The 18334-nt window shown below is 42.5% G+C and overlaps 1 protein-coding gene across 7 annotated transcripts in view; it reads left to right on the top strand.

The window, feature by feature from the left end:
* The window catches only part of traf7 (TNF receptor-associated factor 7), a 113870-nt gene extending 106177 nt beyond the window's left edge, over nucleotides 1-7693 (top strand). For all 7 annotated transcript variants that reach the window (XM_063059331.1, XM_063059326.1, XM_063059327.1 and 4 more), the window contains 2 exons: nucleotides 76-195; nucleotides 2889-7693. In XM_063059331.1, the coding sequence (XP_062915401.1) occupies nucleotides 76-195; nucleotides 2889-2903 (135 nt within the window). In that variant the 3' untranslated portion in view covers nucleotides 2904-7693. The remainder of the gene's footprint in view (nucleotides 1-75; nucleotides 196-2888) is intronic.
* Nucleotides 7694-18334: the final 10641 nt, after the last annotated feature.

Genomic DNA, 18334 nt, shown 5'->3' with positions numbered 1-18334 from the left:
CCTAGTAAAGTAGCCACTGATTGTATAACTATTGCCGCTTCCAATATTCACGTTGTGATTCTAATTCTGTCTTAGGTTTGGAGCATGGATAACATGATCTGTACACAGACCTTGCTCCGTCACCAGGGCAGTGTCACCGCACTAGCCGTCTCCAGAGGGCGTCTCTTCTCGGGGGCAGTGGACAGCACAGTTAAAGTAAGTGTTTTATTTTACAAAACCAAAAGCCAATCTTTAAATATAAAGCACATCAGTGAGGATAGGAATACAAGCTCAGTGCATCCTCCTGAAACCACACACGTACATTGCACTGGAGTTGCCAATACAATAGAAGGACTAGTCAAAGTCGAAGTAAATTTTATTATCTGAGTACACATAGGCCACCACATACAACCCCGAGGTTCATTTTCCTGCGGGCATATACAGCAAATCTATAGAATAGTAACTATTGATCAGTGAAAGATCAGAGTGCAGAAGACAACAAACTCTGCAAATGCGAATATAAATAAATAGCAATAAATAATGAGAACATGAAATAACATAGAAACATAGAAAATAGGTGCAGGAGTAGGCCATTCGGCCCTTCGAGCCTGCACCGCCATTTATTATGATCATGGCTGATCATCCAACTCAGAACCCCGCCCCAGCCTTCCCTCCATACCCCCGTAGCCACAAGGGCCATATCTAACTCCCTCTTAAATATAGCCAATGAACTGGCCTCAACTGTTTCCTGTGGCAGAGAATTCCACAGATTCAGCACTCTCTGTGTGAAGAAGTTTTTCCTAATCTCGGTCCTAAAAGGCTTCCCCTCTATCCTCAAACTGTGACCCCTCGTTCTGGACTTCCCCAACATCGGGAACAATCTTCCTGCATCTAGCCTGTCCAATCCCTTTAGGATCTTATACGTTTCAATCAGATCCCCCCTCAATCTTCTAAATTCCAACGAGTACAAGCCCAGTTCATCCAGTCTTTCTTCATATGAAAGACCTGCCATCCCAGGAATCAATCTGGTGAACCTTCTTTGTACTCCCTCTATGGCAAAGATGTCTTTCCTCAGATTAGGGGACCAAAACTGCACACAATACTCCAGGTGTGGTCTCACCAAGGCCTTGTACAACTGCAGTAGTACCTCCCTGCTCCTGTACTCGAATCCTCTCGCTATAAATGCCAGCATACCATTCGCCTTTTTCACCGCCTGCTGTACCTGCATGCCCACTTTCAATGACTGGTGTATAATGACACCCAGGTCTCGTTGCACCTCCCCTTTTCCTAATCGGCCACCATTCAGATAATAATCTGTTTTCCTATTTTTGCCACCAAAGTGGATAACTTCACATTTATCCACATTAAATTGCATCTGCCATGAATTTGCCCACTCACCTAACCTATCCAAGTCACCCTGCATCCTCTTAGCATCCTCCTCACTGCTAACACTGCCACCCAGCTTTGTGTCATCCGCAAACTTGGAGATGCTGCATTTAATTCCCTCATCCAAGTCATTAATATATATTGTAAACAACTGGGGTCCCAGCACTGAGCCTTGCGGTACCCCACTAGTCACTGCCTGCCATTCTGAAAAGGTCCTGTTTATTCCCACTCTTTGCTTCCTGTCTGCTAACCTATTCTCCACCCACACCAATACCTTACCCCCAATACCATGTGCTTTAAGTTTGCACACTAATCTCCTGTGTGGGACCTTGTCAAAAGCCTTTTGAAAATCCAAATATACCACATCCACTGGTTCTCCCCTATCCACTCTACTAGTTACATCCTCAAAAAATTCTATGAGATTCGTCAGACATGATTTTCCTTTCACAAATCCATGCTGACTTTGTCCGATCATTTCACCGCTTTCCAAATGTGCTGTTATCACATCCTTGATAACTGACTCCAGCAGTTTCCCCACCACCGACGTTAGGCTAACCGGTCTATAATTCCCCGGTTTCTCTCTCCCTCCTTTTTTAAAAAGTGGGGTTACATTAGCCACCCTCCAATCCTCAGGAACTAGTCCAGAATCTAACGAGTTTTGAAAAATTATCACTAATGCATCCACTATTTCTTGGGCTACTTCCTTAAGCACTCTAGGATGCAGACCATCTGGCCCTGGGGATTTATCTGCCTTCAATCCCTTCAATTTACCTAACACCACTTCCCTACTAACTTGTATTTCGCTCAGTTCCTCCATCTCACTGGACTCACTTAACAAGATAAAGAGTTCTTAAGGTGAGATCATTGGTTGTGAGAACATCTCAACGGATGGGCAAATGAGCGTAGTTATCCCCTTTTGTTCAAGAGCCTGATGGTCGTGGGGTAGTAACTGTTCTTGAACCTGGTGGTGTGAGCCCTAAGTCTCTTGTACTTTCTACCTGATGGCAGCAGTGAGAGAAAAAGCATGGTTTGGGTGGTGAAGACCTCTGTTAATGGAAGCTGCTTTCCTATGGCAGTGCTCAGTGGTTGGGAGGGCTTTCTCCGTGATGTACTGGGCTGAAGCCACGACTTTTCATAGGATCTTCCGTTCAAAGGGATTGGTGTTTCTATACAAGGCAGTGATACAGCTAGTTAATACATTCTCCACTGCACATTAGGTTTTATTTATCAGTATCTAGGATTGAATTATGAAGACATTTACTAAAATTCTTTAACACTAAAGATTCTGCAGATGCTGGAATCTGAAGAGCAATGTACAGAAAATACTGGAGGAATTCAGCAGGTTAGGCAGCATCTGTGGAAAGGAATAAACGATTGATGCTTTGGTTTGAGACCCTTCATCACTGTTTATTCCTATCCATGGATGCTACCTGATCTGCTGTGTTCTTCCAGCATTTTCTGTGTGTTACTGAAATCCTTTCTTTGCCAGGAGCCCGCTAACATTTTCATTTTGTCCTTTCTAGGTGTGGACCTGTTAGGACCCAAGACTTTCTGAGTGGACTGCAACATTCTGTGTGGCTTCACTTTCTGATGTGAATGTTGCTGGAACAAAGGCAATGCCACCACTGGCTGGCGGCCACAATGCAATCTGTTCTAAGATTGCTGCCCGATCTGTTTTCATCGTCTTACCAGCATGTCGTGCTTTGTACAGAAAGGTGCTGCGTCCAGACCTACCATGGGGAATGTGACACGCTTGTATTGCCGGCTCACTAGAATTAACAACGCCCTTAAGGGACTGATTGAAGGTGGTTTAGAAGCGTACAAAATGGTCAAGGGTGTGCACTGTTTTCAGGCCTTCATAATTATCACAGGGTTGAGATTTCTGAGTGTAACTGTATCGGTGCTTATAGGTGTAGAAGCCTAAAATCACCATGTTTCATGCCTGATGGTTCAGGACCACTCTGCACGTTTGAACATGAAAGTTGCTGGGAAGTATTCTGCACCCCACTTCAAGTGTGATCAGTTGAAGGCAGCTGCAATCTGCATTTGCCTTACCGTCCCTGCATGTTATGCCGTGCTGTCTGAAGTACATCCCCACAGGAGCGCTACTTCGTGAGCCGCAGGCAGGGGGGATCTTCAACCCACGTATTAGCCAACCTTGATTTGATCCGTGTTTACTTTCACAAGAACAATTTGTATTATAGCAAGCCAGGAAGATCATTGAAGCTGTGATCCCTTTCCCTTCTTAAGACAAATTGCCACGAAACAGCTGTAACGAGGTACGATTTCTCCATCACTGCTTCCTCACTTGGCAAATCCAGTATTCCAAAACTCATCCCTTTTGCCAATGTTTTAGCAGCTGGGACATATAGCGACAATTTCACATTGAAAGGAATATCTACTTGCTGCTACACGCTCACTTCTGTTTTATAGTGATTTTATAAAAGATCTTTACATGATTGCTGTAAGAATGAAATTAGCAAGGCTTTAAAGTCAGGCTGCCTGCAGCAAGCTTCACAAACAATCAGTGTTGTGCAATTATTAATTTTGACAACTCCATATGTGGATTTTAATAGGATAATTAGATGTGAATAGGAAAATGGAATTGTCTGAAGCTCCCATTCTGCTTCTTTGCGAAACTGAAAATCTACAAGGTTTTCCCTCCCCTCCCTTTATTCTGGCTTCCTCGTCCTTCCTTTCCAGTCCCGATGAAAGGTCTTGGCCTGAAACGTCGACTGTTCATTTCTCTCCGTAGATGCTGCCTGACCTGCTGAGTTCCCTCGGCATTTCGTTAGGTCTTCCTCCCACTCGGCCTCCCTGCAAACTCATTGAGTAATGTACTGACCGATGCAGTACAGAGCCACAGAACCTGGGAAAGGTTGGGTCAGCCGGGGTCACAGAGATGTCTTCACCCCCCCACTCCCCCGCCACCCTATAAAGCTGAAGTTTATCCAAGGTTCCCACTATAGATTCATACCCAGTGACCTTCAGTATAAATCTGTGTGGGTGGATTTTAGGCTAAATGCACTTGTTCAAGAGATTAGACATCTGGATGCAAAGCTCACTAGTATTTCAATAAAGTCACTAACTTGAGAGAGGATACAACCAAAATTGTGGAAAAGGTTCCATTTTCTTTTCCTGTTGAGAGAGGATATGACCAAAATTGTAGAAATGCCCCCTCCATTGAGAGAGGATACGACCAAAAGTAAAGAAAAGGTTCAATTCCCACCCCCCCCCACCCCGATTGAGAGAGGATATGAGCAGAATTGTGGGAAAGGTTCCACTTTATCCCCCATGGACGCAGGCCATTGGAAATTACCAAAAAAAACTTTATGCAATGTCCACAAGGCAGTGGCTTTATTCCACTCAGGATAGCCCTGGAACTGAAGTACAATGTGCCTTCAGTCTTCCCGAACAAACTTTGCCTTTTTGAGCACTCGAAACCTTTGCTGTTTACCGTTGGAATGCATGCACGTGGGTTTCCTCTGGGTGCTCCAGATTCCCCCCACAGTCCAACGTTGGTTAATTGGTCATTGTAAATGTCCTGTGATTAGGCGAGGGTTAAATAGGTGGGTTGCTGGGTGGTGCGGCGTGGTGGGCTGGAACAGTCTGTTGCATGCTGTATCTGTAAATAATATAAACAAATTCAGTTTACTAATAGTAAATCTGTACAGACTTGGTGATCCTTAAATACAATATAACACCATCCGTTTAAATCTTCATTTTCCTGACATGGGACATGATTTCGTTATTTACCTTTAATATTATTTAGAGATACAGTGTGAAACAGGTCCTTCCAGCCCAACAAGCTGTACTGCCTATTAAACCCTAGCCCAATCACGGGACAATCTACAATCACCAATTAACCTACTATCTGATAGACTTTACACTGTGGGAGGAAACCGGATCACCCGGAGGAAACCCACGCGGTTCATGGGAAGGAAAGTACAAACTCCTTACAGAGGATGCCAGAATCAAAGTCTGAACTCCAGCACAGTTGTAATAGTGCAGTGCTAACAACACTATTTAAAAACTATAAACATACCCAGTCCAGAAATTAACCAATTCTATTTGTTCAGCTGCTCTCTGTTAATGTGCAAATCTAAATTGTTGGCTTCTGGGAGTTTGAATAAGGCTGATGTACATAGATTTACCCAAGAAAGGATCCACTTGCTACAAATGTAGTATATATTTGACTATATCTAATATCTCAATAGGAATCAATTATACAAGTATTCTGTAGGTATCATGTGATTTGAGATTGTGAATGAAAATCGATATTCAATAACAAAATGATGGCTCTGGTATTGAATGAGTGTTAACTGTATACATGAGAATTACAGGTAGATATTTGTAGTTTACAACACAAGCATGCACAGAGCGGCCACGTTATTAGGTACAGCTGGGAATCCAGTATGGTGTTCGCTGCTCTAGCCCATCCACTTCAAGATTGGACATGTTGTGCGTTCAGAGATGCTTTTCTACACACCATTGTTGTAACACATGGTTTTTTGTGTTACTGTCACCTTGAACCAGTATGGCCATTCTCTTTGGACCTCTCTCATTAACACCGCCTTTTTGCCCACAGAACTGCCACTCACTAGATTTTTTTTTATCTTTCACACCATTTTCTGTAAACTCTAGAGACTGTTGTACATGAAAACCCCAGGGGATCAGCAGTTTCTGAGATACTCAAACCACCCCATCTGGCACCAACTGTCATTCCACAGTCAAAGTTGCATAGATCACATTCCTTATTCTGATGTTTGGTCTGGACCACTAAACTTCTTGACCATGTCTGCATGCTTTTTTGTATTGAATTTAAAGTTCAAAGTAAATTTATTATCGAAGTATGCGTACCATATACAACCTTGAGATTGATCTTCTTGCAGGCAGCCACAAAACAAAGAAACACAATAGAACCCACAAACAAATAATACACACATCAAAGGTCATCCAATGCCCAATTTGCAAAAGAAGAACAAATCATGCAAGTGATTTTAAAAAGGTAACCAAATAGTATGCAGAACATATACTGGAGAGCACGGGCACGGAGCCAGTTCAGTGCTGAGGCGAGTGCCGATTTGGCCACATGATAGGCTGATTAGATATTTGTATTAATGAGCAGGTGTACCTAATAAAGTGGCCACTGGGTGTGTGTTTCACACAGTGATTGAAAAATATCCACAGTGAGAGTATTTGGTTGAAATTAGCCTATTTAAAACATTTTTTTCTAATGAGATAAGTGCCTAATTTTTAGAGTCCATCTGTACCTGCATTTAGCTCGTAAACACCAGTCACTGCATTAGTCATTCTGAATCTACCTGTTGAGTGAACAGGGACACAGTGAGAAGTTCTCCTATGGACTATTTCGAAAATGCGCTCTATTTGAGAGGAGTGGTCAGTTGATTTCCCCATTTAATTGTGTTGAATGTACAGGGTAACCACCAGTCCAAACCATATTACTGTATGTGGTTGCACCAATGTTCTGCAAGGATGTTGCAACTTGGTTGGTGCTGCACTTATTGAAGAAGGGCTGGTTTCATGTAGCTTCTCAAATTCTGCATTGCATGCATATACACATGTTTAGCATGGATGTATTTTATATTAAAACAGAGAACGTCTGTTTTAAATGCCTATTTTTAAAATCTTCAATGTTTTAAAGAATGACCAGTTGGAAAAACTGCAATGAAAAGCAAAGCGGAAAAGGGGCCGTGCATTTTGCATGCCTCATCTTGTTTTGTAGAACTATCCAGAAATGCCTTATTTGGTTTATTTTCAAGAGTTCAGTACTTGAAAGCCAGCAGAGTCTTAGCCCTGAGAAAAGTGGTTTGATCTGCTGTTTTATTTGGGACAGATACTATTGAAACTTCAATGTAAATTGTTGCCAACCGCATACCTGATCAAGACATGGGCTTCAATTTGCTGTTCCTATCCACTCTGATTCACTCTTCCACGGTCACCATTTTACCACAGAGCAGCTCTGTCCAAGCAAGACAGTGTGGCCGATCAGCGATGCATTAATCAAGGTGCCAATATAATCTGTGTACAGGACCCCTGTCTGCTGGACATGAGGCCAAGCCTCTGTCAGCCACTTCTGTTCGTCTGTTTCTCTGCCTCCTCAAGCATGGTCTGGTACCCAACTAACCTAAAGAAGTAACCAAAGCTCCTTTCAGCCATTTTGCACCGATATTGTGTTGAAAAGATTGTGAAACTGATGTGTTATGTGACTGTAGATTTTTATTATTTTGTTAAAAGTATTTACAATAATAAATCATCCTCTCTACTCCGTGTGTTTAAAGTTCAAAAGTTCAAAGTAAATTTATTATCAAAGTACATATAACCTCGGATTTATTTTCTTGTGGGCATTCACAGTAAGTGCAAAGAAACACAACAGACATGATGAAAAACTGCACACACACTGACAAACAACTAATGTGCAAAGACAACCATTTGTGTAAATACACTAAAGTAAAAACAAATTAATAAAATATTGAGAAATAAATACCGAATAACAATAAACACAGAGGTGCAATGGGACTTAGGAGTCCTTGTGCAAGATTCTCAGAAGGTTAATTTACAGGTTGAGCCTGTGGTAAAGAAGACAAATGCAGTGTTGGTGTTTATTTCAAGGGGACTAGAATATCAACGCAAGTAGATAATGCTGAGCCTTTATGAGACACTAGTCAGGGGGCACTTGAGTATTTTCAACAGCTGCGGGCCCCCTATCTCTGAAAGGATGTGTTGTCATTGGAGAGAGTCCAGAGAAGGTTCACAAGGATGATTCCAGGAATGAAGGGGTTAACATATGAGGAGCATTTGGCAGCTTTGGACCCGTACACTCTGGAATTTAGAAGAATGTAGCAGTATCTCATTGAAACCTACCAAATGTTGAAAGGACTAGATAGGGTGGATGCAGGGAGCTTGTTTCCCATGGTGGGGGTATCCAGAACTAAGGGGCACAACCTGAAAATTGAGGGGTGACCTTTTAGAACAGAGGTAAGGAGGATTTTTTGTTTAGCTGGAGAGTAGTGAACCTGTGGAATGCTCTGCCACAGAATGTGGCGGAAACCAAGTCCGTGGGTATATTTATGGCGGAAGTTGATGGTCAGAGCATCAGAAGATATGGTGAGAGGGCAGGTGTATGAGGCTGAGTGGGATCCAGGATCAGCTATGAATACTATGGTGGAGTAGACTCAATGGGCTGAATGGCCTAATTCTGCTTCTATATCTTATGGTCTTGTGGTTCAAGAGTTTAAAGATTACACTTGCACCACTCTATATAGTAATTACTTAAATTTTCAGAGGGAATTCTGCTCTGAAAGTACCAAGCTTAGGTGGAGTCTGAGGGGCAGACATGACAAAAATGTATAAAATTATGTGATGAGTAGATTGACAGCCTTCATATTTTTCCAAGGACTGAAATACCTAATACCAGAGGATATGTGTTTAAGGTGAGAAGGAGAAAGTTCAAAGTAAATTTATTATCAAAGTATGTATGCATTATACAACCTTGAGATTTGCCTCCTAACAGGCAGCCTCAAAACAAAAAGAAACGCAATAGAATTCATTTTTTAAAAAAAGACCATTGAACACCTAATGTGTAGAGCGGGAAGAAAAAAAACAAATCATGCAAACAATAAACAAAAGCAATTAACATTCTGAACAGAAGTCCACAAAGAGAGTCCGTCCACAGACCCTTAGTTCGGCACAGAATCGTGCAGCGAGCCCAGAAGAAAGTAGAAAAGAAACGTGCGAGGGAAGTGTTCCTACACAGGTGGTGGTGGGTGCCTGGAATTCACTACCATGGGTTGTGCTGGAGACAGGCAGCATTGGAGTGCTAGAGAGACTTATAGAAAGGCAGACGAATATGCAGAGATCTGGCGGATATGGTCAATCAGCAGGGAAAGAGGATTGGATTAATTAGGAGTTGTTGGTTTTAGTTATAAGCACAAAAGGTTCAGCAGATGCTGGAAATCCAGGGTAATACACACACACAAAATGCTAGAGAAACTCAGCAGGTCTGGCAGCATCTATGAAGAAGAATAATGAAGGGTCTCGACGGGAAATAGTGACTGTTTATCCCTCTCCATAGACGCTGCCTGACCTGCTGTGTTTTGCATTGATTTTAATTAGTTCGGCACACTGCAGGTCTTTTGCTGTCTCCCCAGGTTCTTTTTCACCTCCTTCAGCACTGCACATTGTACTGCTGGTGTGATCTTTGCAGGATGTCCACTCCTAGGGTGAGTATTAACAGTACTGAGTTAACTCCATTTGTAGACTGTCACAAAAACTGTGGGTCAATTGTTTAACAAAAATAACCAGATGGCTTGAGTCGCAAAAATAAATTGAGGTACTTATATTTACCTCAAAACAAGACAAAAACTGGGAAGAAACAATATATATATATAGCCCCCCTCAGACTAAACACAAAAGAAAACTAACCCCAAAGCCTTGGTAACCTGAGGCTTATATAGCCCCTTCCCCCAGACCAACCAAAAGTTAATTAACTCAATTATCCAATTAAAGGTGGTATCCTGCACCATCAGCACACCTATGCAGGTTGCTGCTGCCTCGATATGAGACAGCTCCATACAGCAGCTCTGTTTCAGACCCAGTCACTATTACTGCTGGGGATGAGCGTTTTACCCAGTGCGCCATGTGCTGTCCGTAGTTAGTGACGGGCCTTCGTCACATTGACAATTTCACTTGCTGTGGACTGATGAACACTCAGGTCTTTAAAAATGCTTTTGTAGCCTTTTCCATCTTCATGCAGTTCTGCAATTCTTCTCTTAAGGTCCTCTGTTTTGATCACTGTATGGTGCACATAAACAGATCTTTCTTGAGAAGAGCAGGCTCTGTCAGTAAGCTGACTTTGTGTGTCTTTTTTATAGGGCAGGTCACCTCTACAACCCATACCTCCGATCTCATCTCATTGATTGGAACACCTGACTCCAAATAGCTTTCGTAGAAGACATTACCCCAGGGGTTCACATACTTTTTCCAAGAAATACGTGTAATATTGGATCATTTTTCTCAATAAGTAAATGAACAAGTATAGCATTATTTTATGTTATTTATTTAGTAGGACTTGATCACATTTTAGGTCATATTTAAGCAGAAATGGAGAAAATTCTACAGGATTCACAAACTTTCTAGCACCACTGTAGTTCAGAAACACAATAGACCAGAGATGCTGGAATCCACTGGGCAATCCAACAAGCACATCAAGCAAAATCTGCGGCACAGGAGAAGGAATCGTCGACGTTATGGGATGAACACTTGCACTAAGGCTCAGTGGATACCTTCTCCATCTAGCCTTAGTCCTGATGTAGGGTCTCAACTCAAAATATCAATGGTTTCTTCCCCTCCCACTCCCATAGATGCTGCTCAAATTGCTGAGTTCCTCCTGCAAGTTGCGTATTACTTCGAATAGTTCACCTTAGCTTAACAGCTCATCCAATTGTTTCAGAAAATGTAATTTTAAAAAATGTTTTTTAAAATTGTTACCTCTTCTCAGTGAGTATTTGCACAGGTCCCCATTTTAGGCCTGAATTAATATTTTGGGGCTCTTTAATGGCTGTGTGATTAGCTGTTGCAGTGTAGAAGAGACGCTTCAAAGATGACATCAAAATGAGCCTGAAGAAATTCAACATGACATCTAAAAAGTGGGAAGACATTGTAATCAATAGACACACCTGGAGGAAATCTGTTCAAGAGGGAGCTGCACTACATGTGCCACAGAGAACAAGTGATGGCTGTGAAAGGGAGAGACTGAACCACCATAAGATCCAACCACAACCACAGCTCCCACTAACTCTTGCCCACACTGCACCAGAGGACCCACCAATAGGGCAGGGGTTCCCAGCCTGGGGTCTGTAGATTGCTCAGTTAGTAGTAAAGATCCATATCATAAAAAAGGTTGGGAACCCCTGCCTTAGGAGAACCTCATACTTGACTCGAGTTATTGCACTACTACAGAAGAGACGTGGTGAGAAGGTCCATTTTTCCCTCTGACGATCGCTCTCTGCAGCCTATGGTTCAGTTACCTAGTGTTGTCTGACACGCTGGCCCCTGGAGTAAGGAAGCGCGGATGAGGCGTGTTTTTATTAGAGAAGGGTGACCTTGCCTTTAAAACTCTGACCTGCACTCTGTTCACTGACCCGCAGATGGTGACAATGTTTGTCCACTGCGGTTTTGATAAGGAGGGGAAGATTAGTCCTGCGGCTGATCACTGTTGAATTGTGTTTGAATGTAAAATGGGATCATCTTTTATCGTGTCCTGTTCCCTTCTCAGCCTGTAAAATAGACAGCAGGTCTGACACATCAGCCGTATGCAGGCTACAGTTGTTCTTTAAATGGGCTTCATGACCACAAAATCCTCTGATGATTCACTGGCGAAACATTTTGAAACCTCGGCAATCTATTGTGCTGGTAAGCATGGTGGTCTGCGTGTGCACTGCCAGATCCCACTGCTGGCGGTGATGGATGGCCTGCTAAGGAGGAGACTCTAATATTACCCGACACAATGGGAAAGCAGCCCAGCTTTCTTGGAGTCCTGCCTTGGGATTACTTACGGGCGTCTTACGAAGGCAGAAGAGGCCACTGCGTAACTCCCATTTGAAAAGAGCCGAGACCGGGAAGAATGCCAAACTTGTGTCCCAAGTGTGGGTTTGTTGTCTGTCTGAGACCTTAGTCGCTGTGTAACTGAGCCAGGCCAAGTATGTGTATAGAAAGTAAACATTTTGAAAACATACTGACCTAGCTAGAATCTACAGAGCAAATTAGTGTTAATCTAACATCTCTCAACTGGCTATTAACGTTAGCTTGTTGAACTTGGAACATAGACCAGTACAGCACAGGAAAAGGCCTTTACGCCCACAACAATGTGCTGAACCAATTAAATTAGTAATCAAATAGCGAACTAAACTAATCTCTTCTGCCTACACAATGTCCATATCCTCCCATTCATGCGTCTATCTTTTAAAAATCCCTTATGTATCTGTCCCTATCACTACCCAGGCAGCACATTCCAGGCACTCTCTGTGGAAAAACCTTGCCCCTCACATCCCTCTCTCACCTAAATCAAGCCCTCTAGTGTTAGAGACTCCAACCCTGGGATAAAGATTCTGTCTGTCTACTCTAGCTATCCCTTTCATAATCTCATTGATGTCCACCCTCCACCCCCCCAGAGAAAACAACCCAAGTTTGTCCAACCTCTTGTTATAGGACACGCCCTCTAATCCGGGCAGCATCCTGGTAAACCTCTTCTGCACTCTCTTCAAAGCCTCGACATCCTTCCCATAATGGGGCGACCAGAACTTGCGTGAACATTACCAGAACTTAGTGTGATACTCGAGTCAAGTATCATGTTCTCCCAAGGGGTTATCTTGGGTAGATTCCCTGAATGGAAAATGCCTGTACATGACTTTATTTAACATGGGGAGGCTGATGCATGGACAGCCACCACACGGTCCTTGATAGATCAGTAGCATGGATTGAGAGAGAATTGGAGACCCTTCACGGCAGCAGCCTCTCTCCACCGTCACTGCCATTGAGATGTGTTGTCATCTTCCACCTGCTCCACCTTTGGGGTCTTGATTGGATCGCTATTTGTCTGGAACTTCTCCCTTGACCTTACCGCCATGGGTGAACCTACCAGGAGCTAAACTCCAGATGGCAACACCCTTGCGATCTCAGGAACTCGCAATCTTCTCCACCATGACAAGGTGGTGATCGTCGGAGAAGACCTTGCAACATTTTTAACAGCAACTAAACTTACGACAATTTTTCATTGACTGTGAAGTGCTTTGGGGCAGCTTGCATTATCTTAAATCTTTCGAAGAAGTTGCATAAGGCTTTGGTGAGGCCTAATTTGGAGTATGGTGTTCACATCTGGTCACCTACCTACAGGAAAGATACCAGTAAGATTGAAAGAGTGTGAGAATTCTGACAAGGATATCACCAAGATTTGAGGACTGGAGTTGTAAGGAAAAGTTGAATAGGTTACCACTTTTCTCCCTGAAAGGGAGATTCGATAAAGATACACAAAATTACGAGGGTATAGATAGAGTAAGTACAAGCAGGCTTTTTCCTTTGAGGTTGGGTGACACGAGAACTAAAGGTTATGGTTTAAGTATGAAAGGTGAAATGTTTAAGGGGAACATGAGGGGGAACTTCTTCACTGGTGAGAGTGTGGATCGAGCTGCCAGCGCCAGCGGTGGATATGGGTTTGATTTCAATATTTAAGAGGAATTTGGATAGGTGCATAGTTGGGAGGGGTATGGAGGGATATGGTCTGGATGCAGATCGACAGGACTAGGCAGAATAATAGTTTGGCACAAGCTAGATGGGCTGAAGGGCCTGTTCCTGTGCTGTAGTGCTCTATAGCTCTTCTATTTCAAGTAAATAGGTCAGAGGCAAATGAATTGCTTGAAGATAACTGCCTACATTGTGCTTGCGTCACCATTTAATGAGGCTTCTTTTACTAGTTGTCAAGATCAGGTCAAAAGCAGTCTCCCCTTTGCATTCTCACACTGCCATCAGTTATGCCTTATGTCTTCAATTAGAATCCAATAAAGGGCAAGAATATAAAAGCAATATAAAAGTTTTTAAGGCATTGATTGGTCAGTCCTTACTTGGAGCACTGTGAGCAGTTTTGGGCCCCTTATCTAAGAAAGAGTGTGCTGGCATTGAGGAGGGTCAGAGGAGCATCAAAAGAATGATCCCAGGAATGAAATGGTTAATGTATGAGGGGCGTTTTATGTCTCTGGACCTGTAGTCACTTGAGTTTAGAAGAATGAGGGGGGACATCTTTGATACCTGTCGAATATTGAAAGGCTTAGGCAAAGTGAACATGGGGAGGATGTTTCCTGTCGTTGGGGAGTCTGGAACCAGAGGGCACAGGCTCAGAATAGAAGAATGTCCATTTAGAACAAAGATGAAGAGGAATTTCTTTAGCCAGAGGAGGTGAATCTGTGGAATCCACGGACAGCCATAGACAGCTGTGGGAGGCCAAGTCATTGAGTAAGTTAAAAGCGGAGTTTGATAGGCTCATGATTAGTAAGGGCGTCAAATGTTACTGGAAGAAGGCAAAAGAATGGGGTTGAGAGGGATAATAAATCAGCCACGATGGAATGTGGAGCAGATTTGAATGCTCAGCTGGCCTAATTCTGCTCCTATATCTTATGGCCTATTTGGATTTTCTCATCGCCACAGCTTCTACATTACTTCATCCATGCATTTCTTTTACGTCTAAATTTTCATCCTCCTCCCCTGTCTGAAATCTATTAAATCTCCCCTATGGTTCATTTTCTTTCTGCATTCTTTCCAGTCAAGTCTGCTTCTTGTGAACATCTGTGTTTCCGTGTCTCCGACAGCAACACAGACTGAGGTTACGCAGCTGTGACTTCAGGAGACATTCGCTGTTGATTATAATCAACCCTCACAAAGGCACTGTTTTTCATTCTGAGTTATAATATATTGAGCGAGCTCTAGACTGAACATCACTTCCACATTTACGGGGAGCTTTGGGAACAGTACGGTTTCAATTTTCATTCTGAAGTATGTTGTTCATAAAGTAGTCATGATGTTCTTCTCTCTCATTTTATTTCAGTCACTTTAACGTAGTCTATGTTTCCTTTCAGGTTTTCTAAAATGGTTTATTTCTTTCAATTTGTCCCTGTATAGTTTTATTAATAATAAAACAATGAATACATATAAAGAAGCAACAGGATTTGTCCCTTCTTCTTCTTCTTCTTCTGACATTTAATGGTGGTTGGCAGTCCAACTTAAAGGTGCATTACCACCACCATCTGGACTGGAGTGTGGTGAAGAGAACTGGAGATCCCTTATGATCTCTGTTTCAAATGAAAGCTAAGCTATCCACAAAGGCCCTATAGATTGTAAATAGTGAAAGACGATACTCTGAATTAGATTAAAGTCACTCCCATAACTTAACAAAGTTTTAAAATGAAAACTATCAACCCTCAAAGACTGCAATATAGCCTGCACTTGATTTCTTTCAACATTATAGTCTTTGCGCTGTAATAATACGTGTTCAACTGTTTCATTATGGTGACGAGACCTACACAACCCAGAGTGATGTTTTCCAGAAAGATACAAGGAATAATTAAGCGTAGTATGCCCAGTTCTAAGTTGTGTTAAAATAATTCTTTCCTTTCTTGTTTTACCCCCTTCTCCCACAAACCTAACAGTTTTATGTATTCTACAAAGGGGTCTCCCCTTATACCCATTACCCCACAGATCTTGCCATAAACCCCTAATTCTTAACCCCACCACCCCCTTAGCTTCTGATTTGCTAAGTGGAAGGTTCATATCCACTGTTGCACTCTAATCAGCTTTCTTAGGCACGCATTCTCCTCGACACCTCTACACCTCAATGTCTCATCTATTTTTCCTTCAAAAGAAGTCCATAATTATTGTTACTAATTAATTAATTATGATATTCTCTGCTCAAAATGTACTGAGACTGGTCTTTTATTATCTATTGTAAGTTCCTCTGACTTGCCTTTTGAGGTTTTTGCTTGTAATTCTGTCAGTTTGCTTATTGTTTCTCAGCACTGAATGAACTTCTTTTTGAGCGTTTTGCCCAATAAGGTTTCCGGCTTGTGGTCAGGTAGATCATCTGCCTTACGAGAAATGAAACAGAGAGGGTCATCCACTTGCTTCTTCCAAATCAGTCCATTTCATCTCATTACCTCGCACTTTCTCTTAATCCTTCAAGTATTTATCCAAATGCCTTATGCAGGCAATGATTCAATCAGCAGTCATAGCTTGTCAGGCTGTGATTTCAAATCCTTACTGGTTATCACTTGAAAGTGTATCCCTCTATTGCCTTTGTTATACCACACCTGTGTTCAATTCTAATTGCCTCATTTTAGGAAGGATGTTTAAGGTGTTGGGTGGCAGGGTGGAGATACTTCTCCATCAAAGGAGGTGTGAGGCAGCCATTTCCTCTGCTAACCTGCAGGTCACCCTTGGGCAAGCTGTAACACCTGCCTAGCTCCCCTCACAAACCCCCCGCACCCTCCAATTAGGGTCACATGAAGTGATGGGAGCAGGTGGTGGATGGTCCTATGAGCAACTAGTGCAAATTATAAGTCCTGGTTATGCGACCACTGATGCCAGGCAGACAATCTCTGAAGGCTATTGAGAATAGCTGGGATTACCATATTGTAAAGACACTGCCCAGAAGGCAGCAATGGCAAACCACTTCTGAAGTTTGCCAAGAACAACCATAATCATGGAAAGATCATGAATGCCTACATCATACGACATGGCACATAATGGTGATGTCATTCGACATGACACATAATGGTGATGTCATATGGCATGGCACATAATGGTGATGTCATATGACATGGCACATAATGGTGATGTCATATGACATGATACATAATGGTGATGTATAAGCTGTAGAAAGGGTGCAGAGACATTTACCAGGTTGCTGCCTGGATTAGAGAGCATGGTCTTTTGAAGATAGGTTTAATGAACTATTTGGAGCAAAGGAGGATGAGAGGCAGCTTGACAGAGCTGTACAAGATGATAAGAAGCATAGATCCACTGGAGAGTGAGGGACTTCTTCCCAGGCCAGAAATGGCTAATTCTATGGGGCATAATTTTAAGGTGATTGGAGGAAAGTTTATGTGGGGATGTCAGAGGTACATTTTTTTTACAGAGTGCGCTGATTGCATGGAACACCCTGCGGGGTGTAGTGATAGAGTAAATTGCATTCGGGACATTTAAGAAACTCTTAGCTAGGCACATGGATGATAAGAAAATGGAGGGCAACGTAGGAGGGACGGGTTAGATTGATCTTAGAGCAGGTCAAAGGGTCAACACAATATTGTGGGCCAAAGGGCCTGTACTGTGCTGTACTGTTTTGTGTTCTACATTTCTTTTTAATTAATCATCTGAAAACTGTCTCCATTGCCAATCTGTTTTGGTATACATTTTCTCAAAGCATGATGGAAGGTTACACGGCAGGGTAGGCCAATTCCTTCCGCTGGCAAGCTTCTCCATGCAATATCCATGGTTGAACCTCTGCCTTCAGTCCACTTTCCCAAGGTGCTCAAAACTTGTGGCGACACTTGCAGGCTGCCCTCAGAACATCCTTGGGATGTGTTGGTTGGAATCACAAATGACACATTACACCATTTTCATGTGATAATTAAATGGATCTGAATCTGAATCTCATATGTTCTGACTCCCTTTGTAACAAAAATGTGTCACTCTAATATTTGAGCATATTTAATGACTGAATATGCACTGCCATTGAGGTAAAGAATTCCAAAATGTCCATTTTCCAAGTGAAAAGTTTTCTACTTCTTTCAGTTTGAAATGGGTAGCCTCTTGGCTCTCATTTACAAGGAGTACTTTTGCAGGAAAGCAGCATCTATCATCAAGGACCCTGACTATCCAGCCATGCTCTAATCTCACTGCTGCCATCAGGAAGGAGGTAAAGGAGCCTCAGGTCCCACTCTACCAGGCTCAGGACTAGTTATTACCCCTCAACCATCAGGCTTTTAACCAGAGTGGACGACATCACCCAACTTCACTCACCCCAACACTGAACTATTTCCACAACCTATAGACTTACTTTCAAGGACTCTTCAAAGTTCAAAGTAAATTTATTATCAAATGCATTCATGTTATCATGTATGCACAACCCTGAGATTCATTTTCTTGCAGGCATACTTAGTAAATCCGAGAACTATAATAGAATCAATGAAAAATCGTGCCCAACAGGACAAACAACCAATGTGGAAAAGAGAACAAACTATGCAAATACAAAATGTAAAAAGAACTAATAATAATACATAATGAATATCAAACCCATGAGATGAAGAGTCCTTGAAAGTGAGTCCATAGGTTCAGTGAAGTTATTTCATTGGTTCAAGAGCCAGTGAGCGGTAATAACTGTTCCTGAACCTGGCTGAGTGAATCC

This window comes from Mobula hypostoma, chromosome 9, assembly GCF_963921235.1.
Source record: "Mobula hypostoma chromosome 9, sMobHyp1.1, whole genome shotgun sequence".
Lineage (NCBI taxonomy): Eukaryota > Metazoa > Chordata > Chondrichthyes > Myliobatiformes > Myliobatidae > Mobula > Mobula hypostoma.
The sequence above is the reverse complement of the archived record's forward strand: the minus strand, read 5'-3'. Positions and strand labels throughout refer to the sequence as shown.